Raw genomic sequence first — 13,332 nt, forward strand, 5'->3', positions numbered from 1 at the left:
AGTTTCCATATTGTTATCCCTAAAAGCCAATACTGATTATGCTAATTAACGTTCAAAATTTACAAAATTATTTAAGTAGTGAATCTGTGGTGTTTGATAATCTTAAATAACTTACAAATATTTAAAGCGAAAGAAAATGATAGGAATAACTAAGATCTGAACCAAACTAGAGCTATGAAGCAAAAATTCCGTGAACACACAGATATGGATGTTAAAACATTCATTGCACGTCAATAATTACACTTCCATTCATACAAGGTAAACTGACTTTTGTAAAAAAAAAGAAGCTAGGTAACACGGCTAAAATTTTACAAAGCAACTTTTATTATTATTTAAATAAAATATGAATAAAAACCTCTAATGAATCGGTGGATGCGAAGAAAGTTACGAAAATTTAGAACGGTTTATGACATGACATATGCCTAAAATACAAGTACATCCATCTTCTAAGCTCATTTGTTCTAAACTTTAACCCACTAACAAAATTGATTAAAAAATAAATAATTTCAAGTCAAATAAATCAATTTTTAAATACATTACTACGATTTTTAAATACAAATGTAAAGGTGCAGATAAAATTATTGGTATCTCATTAAACAAGAAATAGCTACAACCTAAAGCAAAAGGGGGGGTAGCTTAATTTGAAAATAACAACTTTCAAAATTATGTAAATATAATAGATACTTCAACCGAAATTTTTCAAAAAGCGAGAACACTTGGAAAGACTTTATGTGTAAGAGAAGATACCTCAGAAAATGTTTAAAGCAATCAGAGGATCACGGAGATCCTCTGCAAAAGCCAAAACTTATGGAGGCAAAATTTCTCTTGATGTACTCCTCAAACTTTTAAGAACTATAGTTTACTTCTATTGAAATTGAAAGTTGAAAAAACGAACACTACTTAATGACCAGTGATATTTTTTGGAAGCACTATATCAATTATTGAAGTCAATAAGAACTAAAGTAACATAAAGCCAGCCACTAGAGATATTTTCACTTGATTTAGCCTAGCCAATGGTGTTAAATATAAAAGCAAAGTAAAGTAACTGCATATTTTTTCAGAGCGGGGTTTAACGTCGAACTATTAAATTACTTGTGCACGGCGGGAGGAAGCACATACTTTACTACTAATGTTTATTTTAACTAATAGAAAGTAGCTACATGCAGGATTCCAACTGGAGATCTCCAAATTATAACCTCTGTATTATAACCTAACTACCACACCATCACCTGCACTGGGCCAATGATGTATGAATCGTTTATCTATAGCCCATGAGCTTCATTTCCACATTTCTTAATAAGCAATAAAATGAAATGAATTTATTAAAGAATTGCGATAATTTGGAGCGTTTTTAAAGACAATTAAAATGCTTGGAAATATAAATTGTAAAGTGAGATCTAAAGATTAAGCAAGATGTAAAGTTAATGAATTTACGTTCCAATAAATCCCAATTAAATGCATACATCGAAAAGTAACTAGCAAAACTAAATTTATTTAAAGCATTAATTCAAGACCAATAGCCATGCACCAGTCCGACAAAATGGCAAGTTGGTTCAAATTAACATTAGCCAGTGGTTAACATTAAATTACCTGCTGAATAGAATTATCACAAGGTCGCATTAGTACAACAGCACCAGGTGCATCTGAGCTTAACGTTAAACAAAGATCATGATGTTTTAGTAGCCCTTGATCGTTTAGTCCCCACTCTTGATTGCCACCCGTACGATGACAAGGATACAAACCAACTGTCCCCCCAACTAGATGGCCTAATGTATCTAAACAGTATGGTCCTTGTTCCAACGTACCCAAAGTGGTTGGTATTGTCAGTTCAGGATACACATGACTCAGGTACCAACTGAAAGGTTTACATTTCAATTCAGCCTTCAAACGCAATCGATCATCAATACTGAAACAAAAAAAAATGCAAGATTTTATTCTTTTGAATAAAATTAGAAACAAAATTTTTCAAGAAAAGTGTTCTAAATAAAAGGATTATTCTATAATTGATACAATTCAATTAGATATATCTATTAATTATTTTTAAAGCTTCATATCTTTCCCATTCCGATTGCCAAGTTTTCAGATGCTTAAGCATTATTGATTAAAAAAGAGCAAGTGATGCCCCACAAGCCATCTGGGATATTTTCTTCACATCGACACTGAATTTGTCCCATTGACCTCAGTTCAACTGACTATCTAATCTAACCTAATCTGGAGGCAGGTCATCCCAAGCAAAATAGTTACATTTAATGATTCCATTAACACTCGAAAAGAAATAACTCACTGCAGTCTTGTATCAGTATAGAAAAAAAAACCGGAGCAGGGGCGAGCGAAGATTTTATCTCCCAGTTCAGTTCCAGGTTGCAGACGCCAAACTTTTCAGAATTGTTGGCGAGCATGATAAACGCAATCACAAAGGAAATTCAAAGGTGATTTGATTGCTACATTACCAACATAACCATTCCATAGCTTGTCCCGTCCCTATAGAGGTAGGATGAACGAGTCTTGTTAAGCCTCTTCTGAAAGATGAGGAGACTGACATCATTGACTTTTCCTCATAAAGAGTATACTTCTGTGTGGAATTTTTAATGGACCCACAGGCAGTTACTGGCATGTTAAGCTATCTCTCTAAGTTGTAGATCTGAGGATCGCCATCGATTGTTAAGGGCTTATTAGGAAAGTGGACTATTTGTTTAAGAGATCTTGAGTTCAGAGAAACCATTCTTGGCGTTCCTAATATTTATCAACAAAACAGATGTTATGATCAGAAGAGATTAAACATAAAGCCTTCATACAGACATTTGGAGAAAGTGTAAGGGCAAATTGTTGGAAGTTCAACGGATGCTAAATTACTTCGTTAAATTCCGTTGACGATATTTCACCAACTACTACGACAAAAACCTCTCCATTCAAACACATTTCTGAACTTAATGTTCTTATCTTCAGCTTTATTGCTTTACAACTCCGCAATACAGCTCTCAAAGCTATCAATTCTACGATTTCTGCCTTAAATCAAACTTGAATTATATTTATAGAGATATCTATCTTCTTTGTTCTATTAGGATGCAAAATTGTATGTAATTTATTTCACCAGAAGAGTCAAAGCAATATAAAAAAAAGTGATGCTATAAGTATACACTGAAGAAGATAAATTCATTTTTCTATTGTATTTTGTAATATAACATAAATATAAAAGCAAATATGGACTTCCATTTTTGCCACTTCGACTACAAATAAAATAAGAAATTGCACATTTTCCATTCAGATGTTTAGTTCTTAATGCAAGATTAAAGGAATGCTGAAAACGTAAGAAATAATAAAAAAAAACATAAAACAAATGCTTCTTTGAACCGAATAAACGTTTTCTTTTTCCTTTGTCGAAAAAAAGTTAACAAATGCATATAGTAAAGTTATGTAATAGGGAAGAATGAAAAATGAGCAATATTCTTTTGGCTGTTTATTTTATATACGTATATATTTATATTATTTATTTTGGCTGCTTATTTTACATACATATTATATTAAATATATATTACTTTTTCACATTTCCACTTTTATCAATCATTCATTAATCCATTAATCTTTAGAAAAGTAAACTCACTACCTCGGAACGTAAATACTTGAAATTACTGAAACTGAAAGTGCTAGAATACTTACTTTCCATAGGGAATATTTTTTGCGAGAGGAACGGCAGCGTAATAATACTGTTTATATGAGTCCATCCAAACTTCTGCTGCTCGTCTAGTATTTCTAGCAAACACATTACCACTGCCTCCTGGGAATGTATAGGGATGTCGTTTTCTAAACACATGTCCAACTCTTGAACAAGGAATTATTTCTAAACTACCTCCACACTGCCATACCCTAAAGGATATTTCTGTGGAAAATAAAATATTTTAATATTATTATTTGATGCATTTTCATTATGTTCGTATAAGTATGAAGAATTAAGAAGATGATTACTGTGTGGGATGATGGCGAAAGCTTTTGGTATCACAGGTGAATTAATAAAAAATTGCTTAGGATATGTCACTTCCAAACTGGTTTTATAATGTTCTAGGAGGCTGCAAGAACTGATTGCTATTAAAGATATTCTTCTGTTCTGGGTGTCACGTCATATGTGAATTCTGCATTACGAGAAAGAGGTGGACTGGCTGGTCAAAGTTGGAAGCCTAAATCATTGGTTTCGAAGTCTAAATTGGTGATTCCGGGCCCAAACGGGGTTGATTGTGAGATGCTGAAGGATCTCTCTCAGAGACCTATTTGTTCCCTTACTAGGACATGTGGTTTAAGGAAACACCACTGCACAACAGGGCCTTTTGCGCGATCCTTTTTGTAGTTTGTGAACTACATGAAGGGTTGTTAATCGCATGAGGAGGCTAGGTTTATGATGTTAGATTGGAATATCTAACATTGAGCCGGTTGTCAGCTTAGCTTAGGTTTTTGCTCGATTTGTTAAGTCAATGAGTCTTGGTGAATCAGATTTTGGATTATAATAATGTTATTTATTTAATCAGTCTTCGTTAAACAGAATTGTGATGCCATCTAGCTACATCTTCTTATTTACAATAAAATATGTTGGTATTACTAACCTAAATTTTCTCCACCCCACACGTCCATCATCATATCATATTTGCCCAAATGATCGAAGTACTCCTTATCGATTGAAAATAATCCACCAGCTATCATTGGTGTCCTGTTAACAGAAGAAAGTATATTAATTTCCTTTCTTATCACAATTTATTAAGAAGACAGTTGTTTGGTATTAAGTTGTCATCACAATGATAATTTAAATAATATTACTTTTTTTAATTTTAATATTATTATTCCGCTTTTTTTACTTTTTTTTTAAATCAAGGCCTCTTCCCACGAAATTTTTCGACTAGTTGGTCAAGAAGACTAGTTTAGCATTTGCTGGTTATGGTTGCACCCTTATAACACATTCATTAAAAATAATATTTTTTTTGCATCCCAAAAAACTCTTGCCATAATCTTTAAAGAAGAAATGATATCCCCCTTTTTTGGCTTGTAGCAGTGGTCCATCTCTCTTGCCCACAATAAAAAATCGCGCACAAAATCTTTGGATTATTATTAGAACGGTACAAATGTAGCTAGGGAATTAGTTTGTATTTGTTTTTAGTTACAGAACACGACGATGCCTGCTTAACTAAGATAAAACTGAGTAAAACATGTTACTATCTTCTTCTTTTTTATGTTTACGACGATTTTTTTAAACAAAATTACTATCTAGTAATGACTGTTAAACAACGTTAACCAAATAAAGAAATATTTTCAGAGGCAGTTGTATAAAAGATACCTTATTGGCTGTGTAGGATCCATAGCTCTCTTAGCTCTTTCCTCTTGACTTAGATATTCCCACTTAAATACGAGATTCCAATCAAACCCTCCTCTGAGATCAGAAGAGGCACCTATATAATGGAATGTGTCCATACTTATTACATCGATAATTGGACAAACTACCCGCGTCTTGTCCTATAAATATACAAGCACATAATTAGGTAGTTGAACAAATGTCTAAAACAAAATCTATTTATAAAAAACAAACAGCTTGACAATTAGTCTTTTAAAAACAAATGCACGTACTAAACAATTTGGTAAATGAATAAAATAAAATGAAGGAATAAATTGGCCATTTAATTTGAATCAGTTACTGTACACTAATAGGTATTATGTTTTGCACTCCCGACGAGTCTTCTTGGTCCACATGAGTATAGCAAAAGGGCAACAGGACGAGGAGTAAAAGAAGTTTTCTCAAGTGTTTAATATAATAGTTTTTCAGTAATCGTCCAATAATTCAGAAGATATACTGCAAACTTACACGAAAAGGGTGAAGGTTAAGTTGGTTATTGAATTTAGAATGTTGGATTAATTTGTGCATTGAAAGTATACATTAAGATTTAAAACTATTAAGATTTATTTTGTTAAATTATTTATTTTTGTTGATAACTATTATACTTACAAATATTGTTTCATAACTGTTAGTGATATGTACTTTGGCTGTTGATTAGTTGCTACTATTATATTAGTAAGTTATCTATTAGTTTACAGCAAGTTATTTATTTTTATTAGTATTTTCAGAGAAAATGATCATTACTTTTGCACGGAAACATAGCACCCTAAGGCTGGAAACATAGTGGAGCGGCGGGCAAAGCGGCGATGATAGCGAAGAGGAAAGCGGCAAAAACAAAAACTAGAAATAGATAGAGTTGCTCTATCTTCGCTTTGCTCGCCACTATGCGCGGTCCCATATGTTTACTTGTGTTTGATTTCGCCGCTTCGCTCTTCGCTATCATCGCCGCTTTGCTCGCCGCTCCACTATGTTTCCAGCCTAAAAGACCAAAAATCTAAGAAGGTTTCTCTTAGGTTACAAAACAGTGATGCTTATACTTAATTTCATTTAATATTCAAAAGGAATTGCCAAGCTACAAATTTAAAAATTGTACTTATTAATAACGAATTTAACAATCTATTAATTTATAATTATTTTCGTATCAATAATGTAAAAATTAAAAACTTATTACATACGCATATTGCATAATACTATATTACACTAATAATATGCATAAAACTTTGATTAAACTTTCAAGTCCTTCAAAAAATTTAGTTTAATAGAGCCTATAATTTAGCGATTGTTGGAAAAATTTCTAAGTGTCTTTATTGTTTAGCATGTTTGTATTTATTTAATTTTGCAGGTTAAAGATTTTTCCATTTTTAGAGATTGATTTATTTGGGGCTAAGACAGGGGACTTCCCAAACGATCTTATACCTAATTGACAAAAGGTACATGGAAGAATCTTTACAAGGGGAAGTTAAATTCTCAATACCAACCAAAGGAATGAATTTATCTTTAATGTTAGACGAAAATCCGAAACTGGTCAATGCTACACAATAAGCGGCTATTAACCAAAGATACTATTTAGCATTCGGAACCGACCAGACTTTGGTAAGATCTTTTCTAAGTGAAATATCAACACTCTCTTATCATTCCTGATTAAGATGATTATCCACCCTGCTTTTTCCTAGGAATACTGCCAAACTTCTAAAATTCTCCCTTATTTTTCTGTATTTATTTTCAATGTTTGGTGTCACGGTTTGAGCTAAATCCATAACATCTCTACAACTCATGTGACTAACTAAATATCCTTAAAATGACAATATCTGGCTTTTACACAAGTAACTGATGCACCAATTTTTCTCTTTTAATACGTGTTCTAACTTGGGCGCCCGGTTTTCTTTAGAATTTGGGATAATTATTGGTTACGAGATAATTCTCACGCTAGTTGTTTAAACATGTTGTGTATAATAATAAACAAGATATTACCTCGGCTATCCTTTCTAGTAATGGTTCCAACCAATTTTTGTTGCATTCAACATGACTGTCGAGGAAGGTGAGTACTGGTGCAGTAGCTGCATCAGCACCGCGCACACGAGATCTCATCAAACCTGAAATAAGATTGGTTCAGCTCTCAAATTACAACATATTAAAAACACAAATAGTGCAATTATTTTATTCAATTGAACTTAAATCAGGAAAATAAAATAAAATATAAAAGTACACTGTTACCTTCCCGTTTATCATTTCTGATGACGCGTACTTTTTGTATTTTAGCAAGTTCTTCGCCGTCAGCAGCTGAAATAAAATTTAAAAATCTTAAAACCCGAAATACTTCTAAAATGCTCTATAATTTTTGTAAACGAAAAAGTAAACTTACGGTTATCGCTAAAATCATCCACTAAAATAATTTCTTTAATTAAGTGCTCAGGGCTTCTATTTAGTACACTAAAAAAAAAAAATTATTCAAATTAGAATTCAAAAATTCTCCGATATAAAATACATAACTGAGAGGTTTTCTTTTTCATCACTTTAAAATTAATTCATTCATATAACCTTTCTAAAAATGAATTTGCAAAGGCTCTCCTGGTTTTTTTTTTTTTTGCATATCCTTTTTTAATATTTACATATTTTCAAAGAAATGCAATTAAATTTTATGAAATAAATGTAAGTGCTAATCTGATCTTTAGAATAAAAAAGTCTAACAACACTTTGAAATTCAAATATCCAAGAACTCTGGATTTGTTGATAATTGGAGGGGTTCAAGGGTTGCCATTAATTTTTATTACTTCTTTGGCTATCCCACCATTTAGTTCAGAAACGTGTGATAAAAGAGTTCCAGTTAACGGATAAATTGCTTTTATTGAAAATTTGGTGGAAGAAAAATGTAGCGATCTACAACATGGCTTAAAATAAAAAATAAGTCAAAATAGAAAAGAAGACACATTACTACCTTTACAAAATCATATTAAATTAGTGAACACTTTAGTGAAATATAGTCCCATATGACCCTCATTCGGGGCACCCTCTCTCCGGAGTTTCGGGACAATATGTTGCAGAGGTCGAGGAGTACGCTTTTAGAATGAACTTAAACCTAATTAAGTGTTTGTATTCCTAAACAGGACAACAAATTCATCTCCGATTTATTTGCATTTTAATAAATTACCTGATAACACCATGCTACTGTAGTTTTAATGTAACCTTCAACCATTTAGAATTGAGGTTAGTGGTCACTAACAGAATAAGTTTCTGAATTCTAAAATTCTGAATTTCTGGTCTTAAAATTTTATTCTATTATTTCCAAAAATTGTTCAACTGAGTTTCAACTAACTCATGTACACTTGCAATTTCTTGTCTTTAAACCAGAATTAGACTCAGATTTTTTTTAGAAGCAATGATAACCACTTTTTTTTTGGTAACATCTTTATTTTATTTTACTGTCGCCCTACGTTTCGGCCAACATGGACCATCTTCGAAGGCTTTACAGAATGTATAATTAGCATTTTTTATATAGTTAATGGAGGTTAAACAGTTTTGAGTAGGACTTGAAACTATTTAACCTTTCCAACACCTACAAGATATTCTGATACTTATTCCACGTTACACTTTTTTGTTTACTGTTTGCAGGATAAATTATTTACATCTATTGCCTATAATGAGTGCACATAAGGTAGAGAACGCCCAGTAGAGAGTTTCCATTATAGTAAGGTAAGCTCAATAACCTATACCTGTATAACCTATACAGTAGTATGCAAAGGAATAGAAAATCTTTTTATTGGAAGATGATTTCATGAATAAAACATACGCCTAAACGTTGGATTATTTGTGGAAGTTCACCTTTTTTTGAAATACATAGACATTTTTTTTCTTAATAGCTTACATCATTCTAAGAAGCCATCTTTCTTCAGCTTTAGTCGATCAAACACCATCATTAAGGACAAACCGTAATCTAGACTAACAAATCTCAAGGAAATCATCTTTACAGTTAATGAGCAGTTACGTTTTTATGAGTAAAACTAAATGACAACTAGTAGATACGATAATCTGGACATAAAAGAGAAACTCCTGTTTCGTTGAAGCTTAGCTTTCTCCTCAATTATTGGGTTATACTTAAAACTGCAAGTTCAACGTCTTGAAACATTGACTGGGTAATCAAATGAATAAACAAGGCATCAGAAGTAACCACAGAAATCAAATAAACATTGTTTTCTTACCTCTCAATTATGTAAATTATTTTATGTATATTATAATTAAACAATATACTTTTAGAATAGTATTAATAACACAAGAAAAAATTAGAAGCACGTTTTCTCTTTCGAAACAAATAATTACATGATGTGTTTTATTTATTTACGAATCCAACATCGGTCAACAAATGTCAACTCTAAATTCATCTTAAACTTTAGTTCATATTTTAATTAGCTACTTAAATGGTGCTTTCAATAAGTTAAAGACTCTGCGAAAAATACTTTTCTATTTTAAATGAAACATTCAATTTTGCCTACTTTTTTTATAGCGAATCATTTTCAGGATTGTTAATTTTTAACTGAAAATATTAATTTTACTAAAATATCTTTAATAAAGAATAAGTTTCGATTCTAAATGTTTTTGTATGAAAGTTCTAAATAGCCAAACTACTCACCTGACTACAGTTCTAAGTAAGGTAGACCTAGCTTCGTTATGGAATGTAATGATCACACTTGTTGCTGGTAACTTTTCTGCATTATATATTTTATCTCTGCACCTGTTAAACAAAAATTTAATAAATTTTTAGAAAACCTCTCATTAATCAAAATTTCAAAAATAATCTGTAATAAAACACCAAAACGTTCTAAGCAAGTTAGAATTGTTACCAGTTAGGGAAGTCAATTTTAAGAAAAACTTTGATTAAGAAATTGTGCATTAATTAATAAAAAAAAACCAAAAATAAAACAAAATCGTCAGCAATCGATATTTAAAAAACTGAAATTCACACAGTTATACAGGTGTAAACAATAATTTAGAATTGATAGTGAATTAAATGCTTCCTGCAACTAAAGAATACAAACAGAGATTACCGATTAGACATCAATCTTCGCCAATTGATTTTCTTCCGTAAATTCTAGAGACTTCTAATAGCACAATTATAACCTACTCAGATGATAACCACCATTTTTATTTGTTATAACAGTCCTAGGACCATGATGACGAACACCTATATCAGAGGTAACTCATTATGGGTGACACGCATCGATAAAGACATCAAATCATCACATAATATTAAATAATATAGAGATTTGTGGAGTACATTGAAGAAATAACGGCATTTATTGAGAATAAGGATCTGGCAAACTTTCCTCAGATCAATGATCATAAAGTTGTTCATTTAAAAAAAAAAAAATTCTCTACTGTGGTTGCAAATATCAAAAAATTATAAATATTTCTATGTGACATACCACCAGATTTAATTAGAACTTTTTAACATTTTGAAACGTTGAACTCAAAAGGTTCGCAAACACTACTCAGAGTTGTAAGATATATATATATGCATGACATATAACTCCGTTTGTAAAGAACATATTACTATAGTATGAAATTTTGTTCTCTTTTACTCTATACTTTTCTCAGTTATAGGCTACCGTTTTTTTTTTTTTTGTTGTCTACAGATCGATAAATTGAGAAGATATTGAGAACTGACATTTTTTTGGATCATGAAACGCGATTAACTCGTATACACTACGCTCGTGATGAAGACCTATGACTGCGAAGTCATTTTGTGTGTCACCCTTCGACAGTCAGGGTTTGTCAAAATTTTGTCATTTTGTGCTCAAATGGTTCGCCATCACTGTCCTAGACCGTATAGTCTATGGGAAGGTGAACGTCTTTAGTTTATTTGTAAGGTGAACGACTGGATATCATACAAGATTCAACATTAGTTTAACTCGTTTCGATTTTAGTAATTGAAGCAGTTTAGTTATAATATGGGATACACTCATCACGTTCTCTTTCTCTGATTCTCCATATTCCTTATAAATTTTGTCTAACTCCGAATTTTAAAACATATTCCCTCCATAATAATATCTCTACCCACACTCACAATGTCATAAAAATAATTTTGCTGGAAAAATAAAAGTTTAAAGATTTATGAGCAATGCTAACAATAATTAGAAAATTGGAAAATCTATACAGTGAAATAATCCCCTCACCCAACATTTTCGGGAGTTAGATCTCCTCAAAATAGATATCTCCAAAGAAAATTTGTAATAACTAATGACATGTCCGCAATTCTATCTTTATTTAGTGATTGAAAGGAATTGGATCATTGCAGTTTCTTGTCTAGTTTGTGTTGTTGTAGGAGTTAGATTGGTCTGAGCGTTTTTGAATCGAATAATCAGCAAAGGTTAAACTAATTTTTCGATTAAATGTTACCTAACAATGGACCAAACAATGTTCAATTTAAACTCAATTAACCGGAACTATCTCTATAATAATCTTCCATCTTCAATGGATCCTCCAACTAGGCTAAAACGATTTGCAGCTAAATAATTAAAAAAAGCCAAAATAATTTCAACTAAACTCTAACTTAATAAATTTGAAAAAAAGAAATTTATTAAAAAAGTTTTCTCCTTTTTCACAATGTGAATTAGAAAACTTTCATGAACAGAGAATAGAATTAACAACAAAGCGAAAATATCTGAATGATAAGAAAAATAAAACTATTAAAGAGGAGTTTAGATAAGGAATAAAGTTTGTAAAAGCGCCTTACTTTCACACAACAGAAGAGATAGGTTAATTGAAACTTCACAAGAAGATAGGACTTGGTGTAGAGGAAAAATTAAATTAGAAGATGCACAATCAAGTACTGAAAGTAGCAACTATTGTTGCATGAGAGGAAATGGTAACCTATGCAAATACTATTAGTGCAATGGAAATAATTTTAGTTCTTTAGAAAGCAAAACCTGCAAATAGCACGCGGGAAAACGGAAAGCCAAACGAGATTAAATCGAAAATATAATAGTAAAGAATCGGGATTCACTCAAAAATTAAATTCACTTAAACGGGCCAGGGAAAGATGATATTTTCAAAACAGAGCAGTTACACTTGGACAGTTTATAGATATATCCAAGATTAAATTTCAACTTTTGTTATTTACAAAATTTACAATAGATAGAAAGAAAGTATTCAATTAAAATGTTTAGTTTTATTTAAATTATTTTTAGAAAAAGTAATAGCATGAATGTTTGGGTATTCATGTACAAAAAAATGTTCTAGCATCAAAAGGTGAAGAGTCCAAACAACTTGGTTGCGGAGAGTAACCTATACGCACGAAATTCTAACTTCATTTCTTGTGGCAGCGATAGTTATGAGGGTAGAAGGTGCGAAGAAGTAGGAAGGTCTGATTTTTGAGTAGGCATCATGGCCTGCTACTTAAGATTGGTTCGATGAGCGTGGACATGATCTAGGCAAACAACGAAGGCTCTTAAACTGAGGGTGCAGGACTAATTTTTATTATAACAATTAAAGTTTTTTTTAAAAAAAATCAGTTGTTAATTACAACAAATATATAATGTGCTTTTACACCACACAGTGGTAATCGAGCTATCACTGGGACGTCAAAAAAGAGAACGGAGCTAAAGATATTTAGAAACCAGAAACATAACATAGTTAAAGAATAAAAGATAAAATCAATCCATTACCTTTGTATCCGATATGAACACGCCATTCATCAAAGATTCCATAACTATTCTCCCAATCATAATCCATTGATTTAAATACTTGCACTTAAAACCCTTAACCAATACTCCATATTCTACAGGCCAGAACCATAACCTCGTGATGAAATCAAACCATAAAGTGAACAAATAAAATAAATACAAAGTGTCAAGAGGGGGTGGTGGAAGGTTTTATTCCCCATGATACAGTAGTATTTTGTGTGTACACTCAGTAGCTTTGTAAAATATATTCACAAAGCGAATGGAGGTTATAACAACGTAGTCAGG

The 13,332-nt window shown here is 31.7% G+C and overlaps 1 protein-coding gene and 1 long non-coding RNA gene across 3 annotated transcripts in view; one reads left to right on the forward strand and one right to left on the reverse strand.

Moving 5' to 3' along the window:
- Positions 1 to 13,332, reverse strand: part of Pgant2 (polypeptide N-acetylgalactosaminyltransferase 2) — a 358,252-nt gene that overhangs the window by 2,674 nt on the left and 342,246 nt on the right. Inside the window, exons 1-9 of one of the 2 annotated variants that reach the window (XM_074134057.1) lie at positions 13,030 to 13,193; positions 9,996 to 10,097; positions 7,734 to 7,801; positions 7,586 to 7,651; positions 7,343 to 7,464; positions 5,318 to 5,493; positions 4,593 to 4,696; positions 3,658 to 3,877; positions 1,591 to 1,906 (exon numbers count right to left, since the gene is read on the reverse strand). In XM_074134057.1, coding sequence (XP_073990158.1) covers positions 1,591 to 1,906; positions 3,658 to 3,877; positions 4,593 to 4,696; positions 5,318 to 5,493; positions 7,343 to 7,464; positions 7,586 to 7,651; positions 7,734 to 7,801; positions 9,996 to 10,097; positions 13,030 to 13,055 — 1,200 coding nt within the window. In that variant the 5' untranslated portion in view covers positions 13,056 to 13,193. Of the gene's footprint in view, positions 1 to 1,590; positions 1,907 to 3,657; positions 3,878 to 4,592; positions 4,697 to 5,317; positions 5,494 to 7,342; positions 7,465 to 7,585; positions 7,652 to 7,733; positions 7,802 to 9,995; positions 10,098 to 13,029; positions 13,194 to 13,332 lie in introns of those variants that run through there. The other variant, XM_074134056.1, reaches the window with a different exon arrangement.
- On the forward strand, positions 6,833 to 9,936 carry LOC141457310 (uncharacterized). The gene is made up of 3 exons (XR_012460306.1): positions 6,833 to 6,964; positions 8,981 to 9,061; positions 9,262 to 9,936. It is a non-coding gene; the product is annotated as an uncharacterized lncRNA (long non-coding RNA).

Source organism: Rhodnius prolixus, unplaced genomic scaffold (assembly GCF_049639745.1).
Source record: "Rhodnius prolixus isolate KJV_2025 unplaced genomic scaffold, Rpr scaffold_10, whole genome shotgun sequence".
NCBI lineage: Eukaryota > Metazoa > Arthropoda > Insecta > Hemiptera > Reduviidae > Rhodnius > Rhodnius prolixus.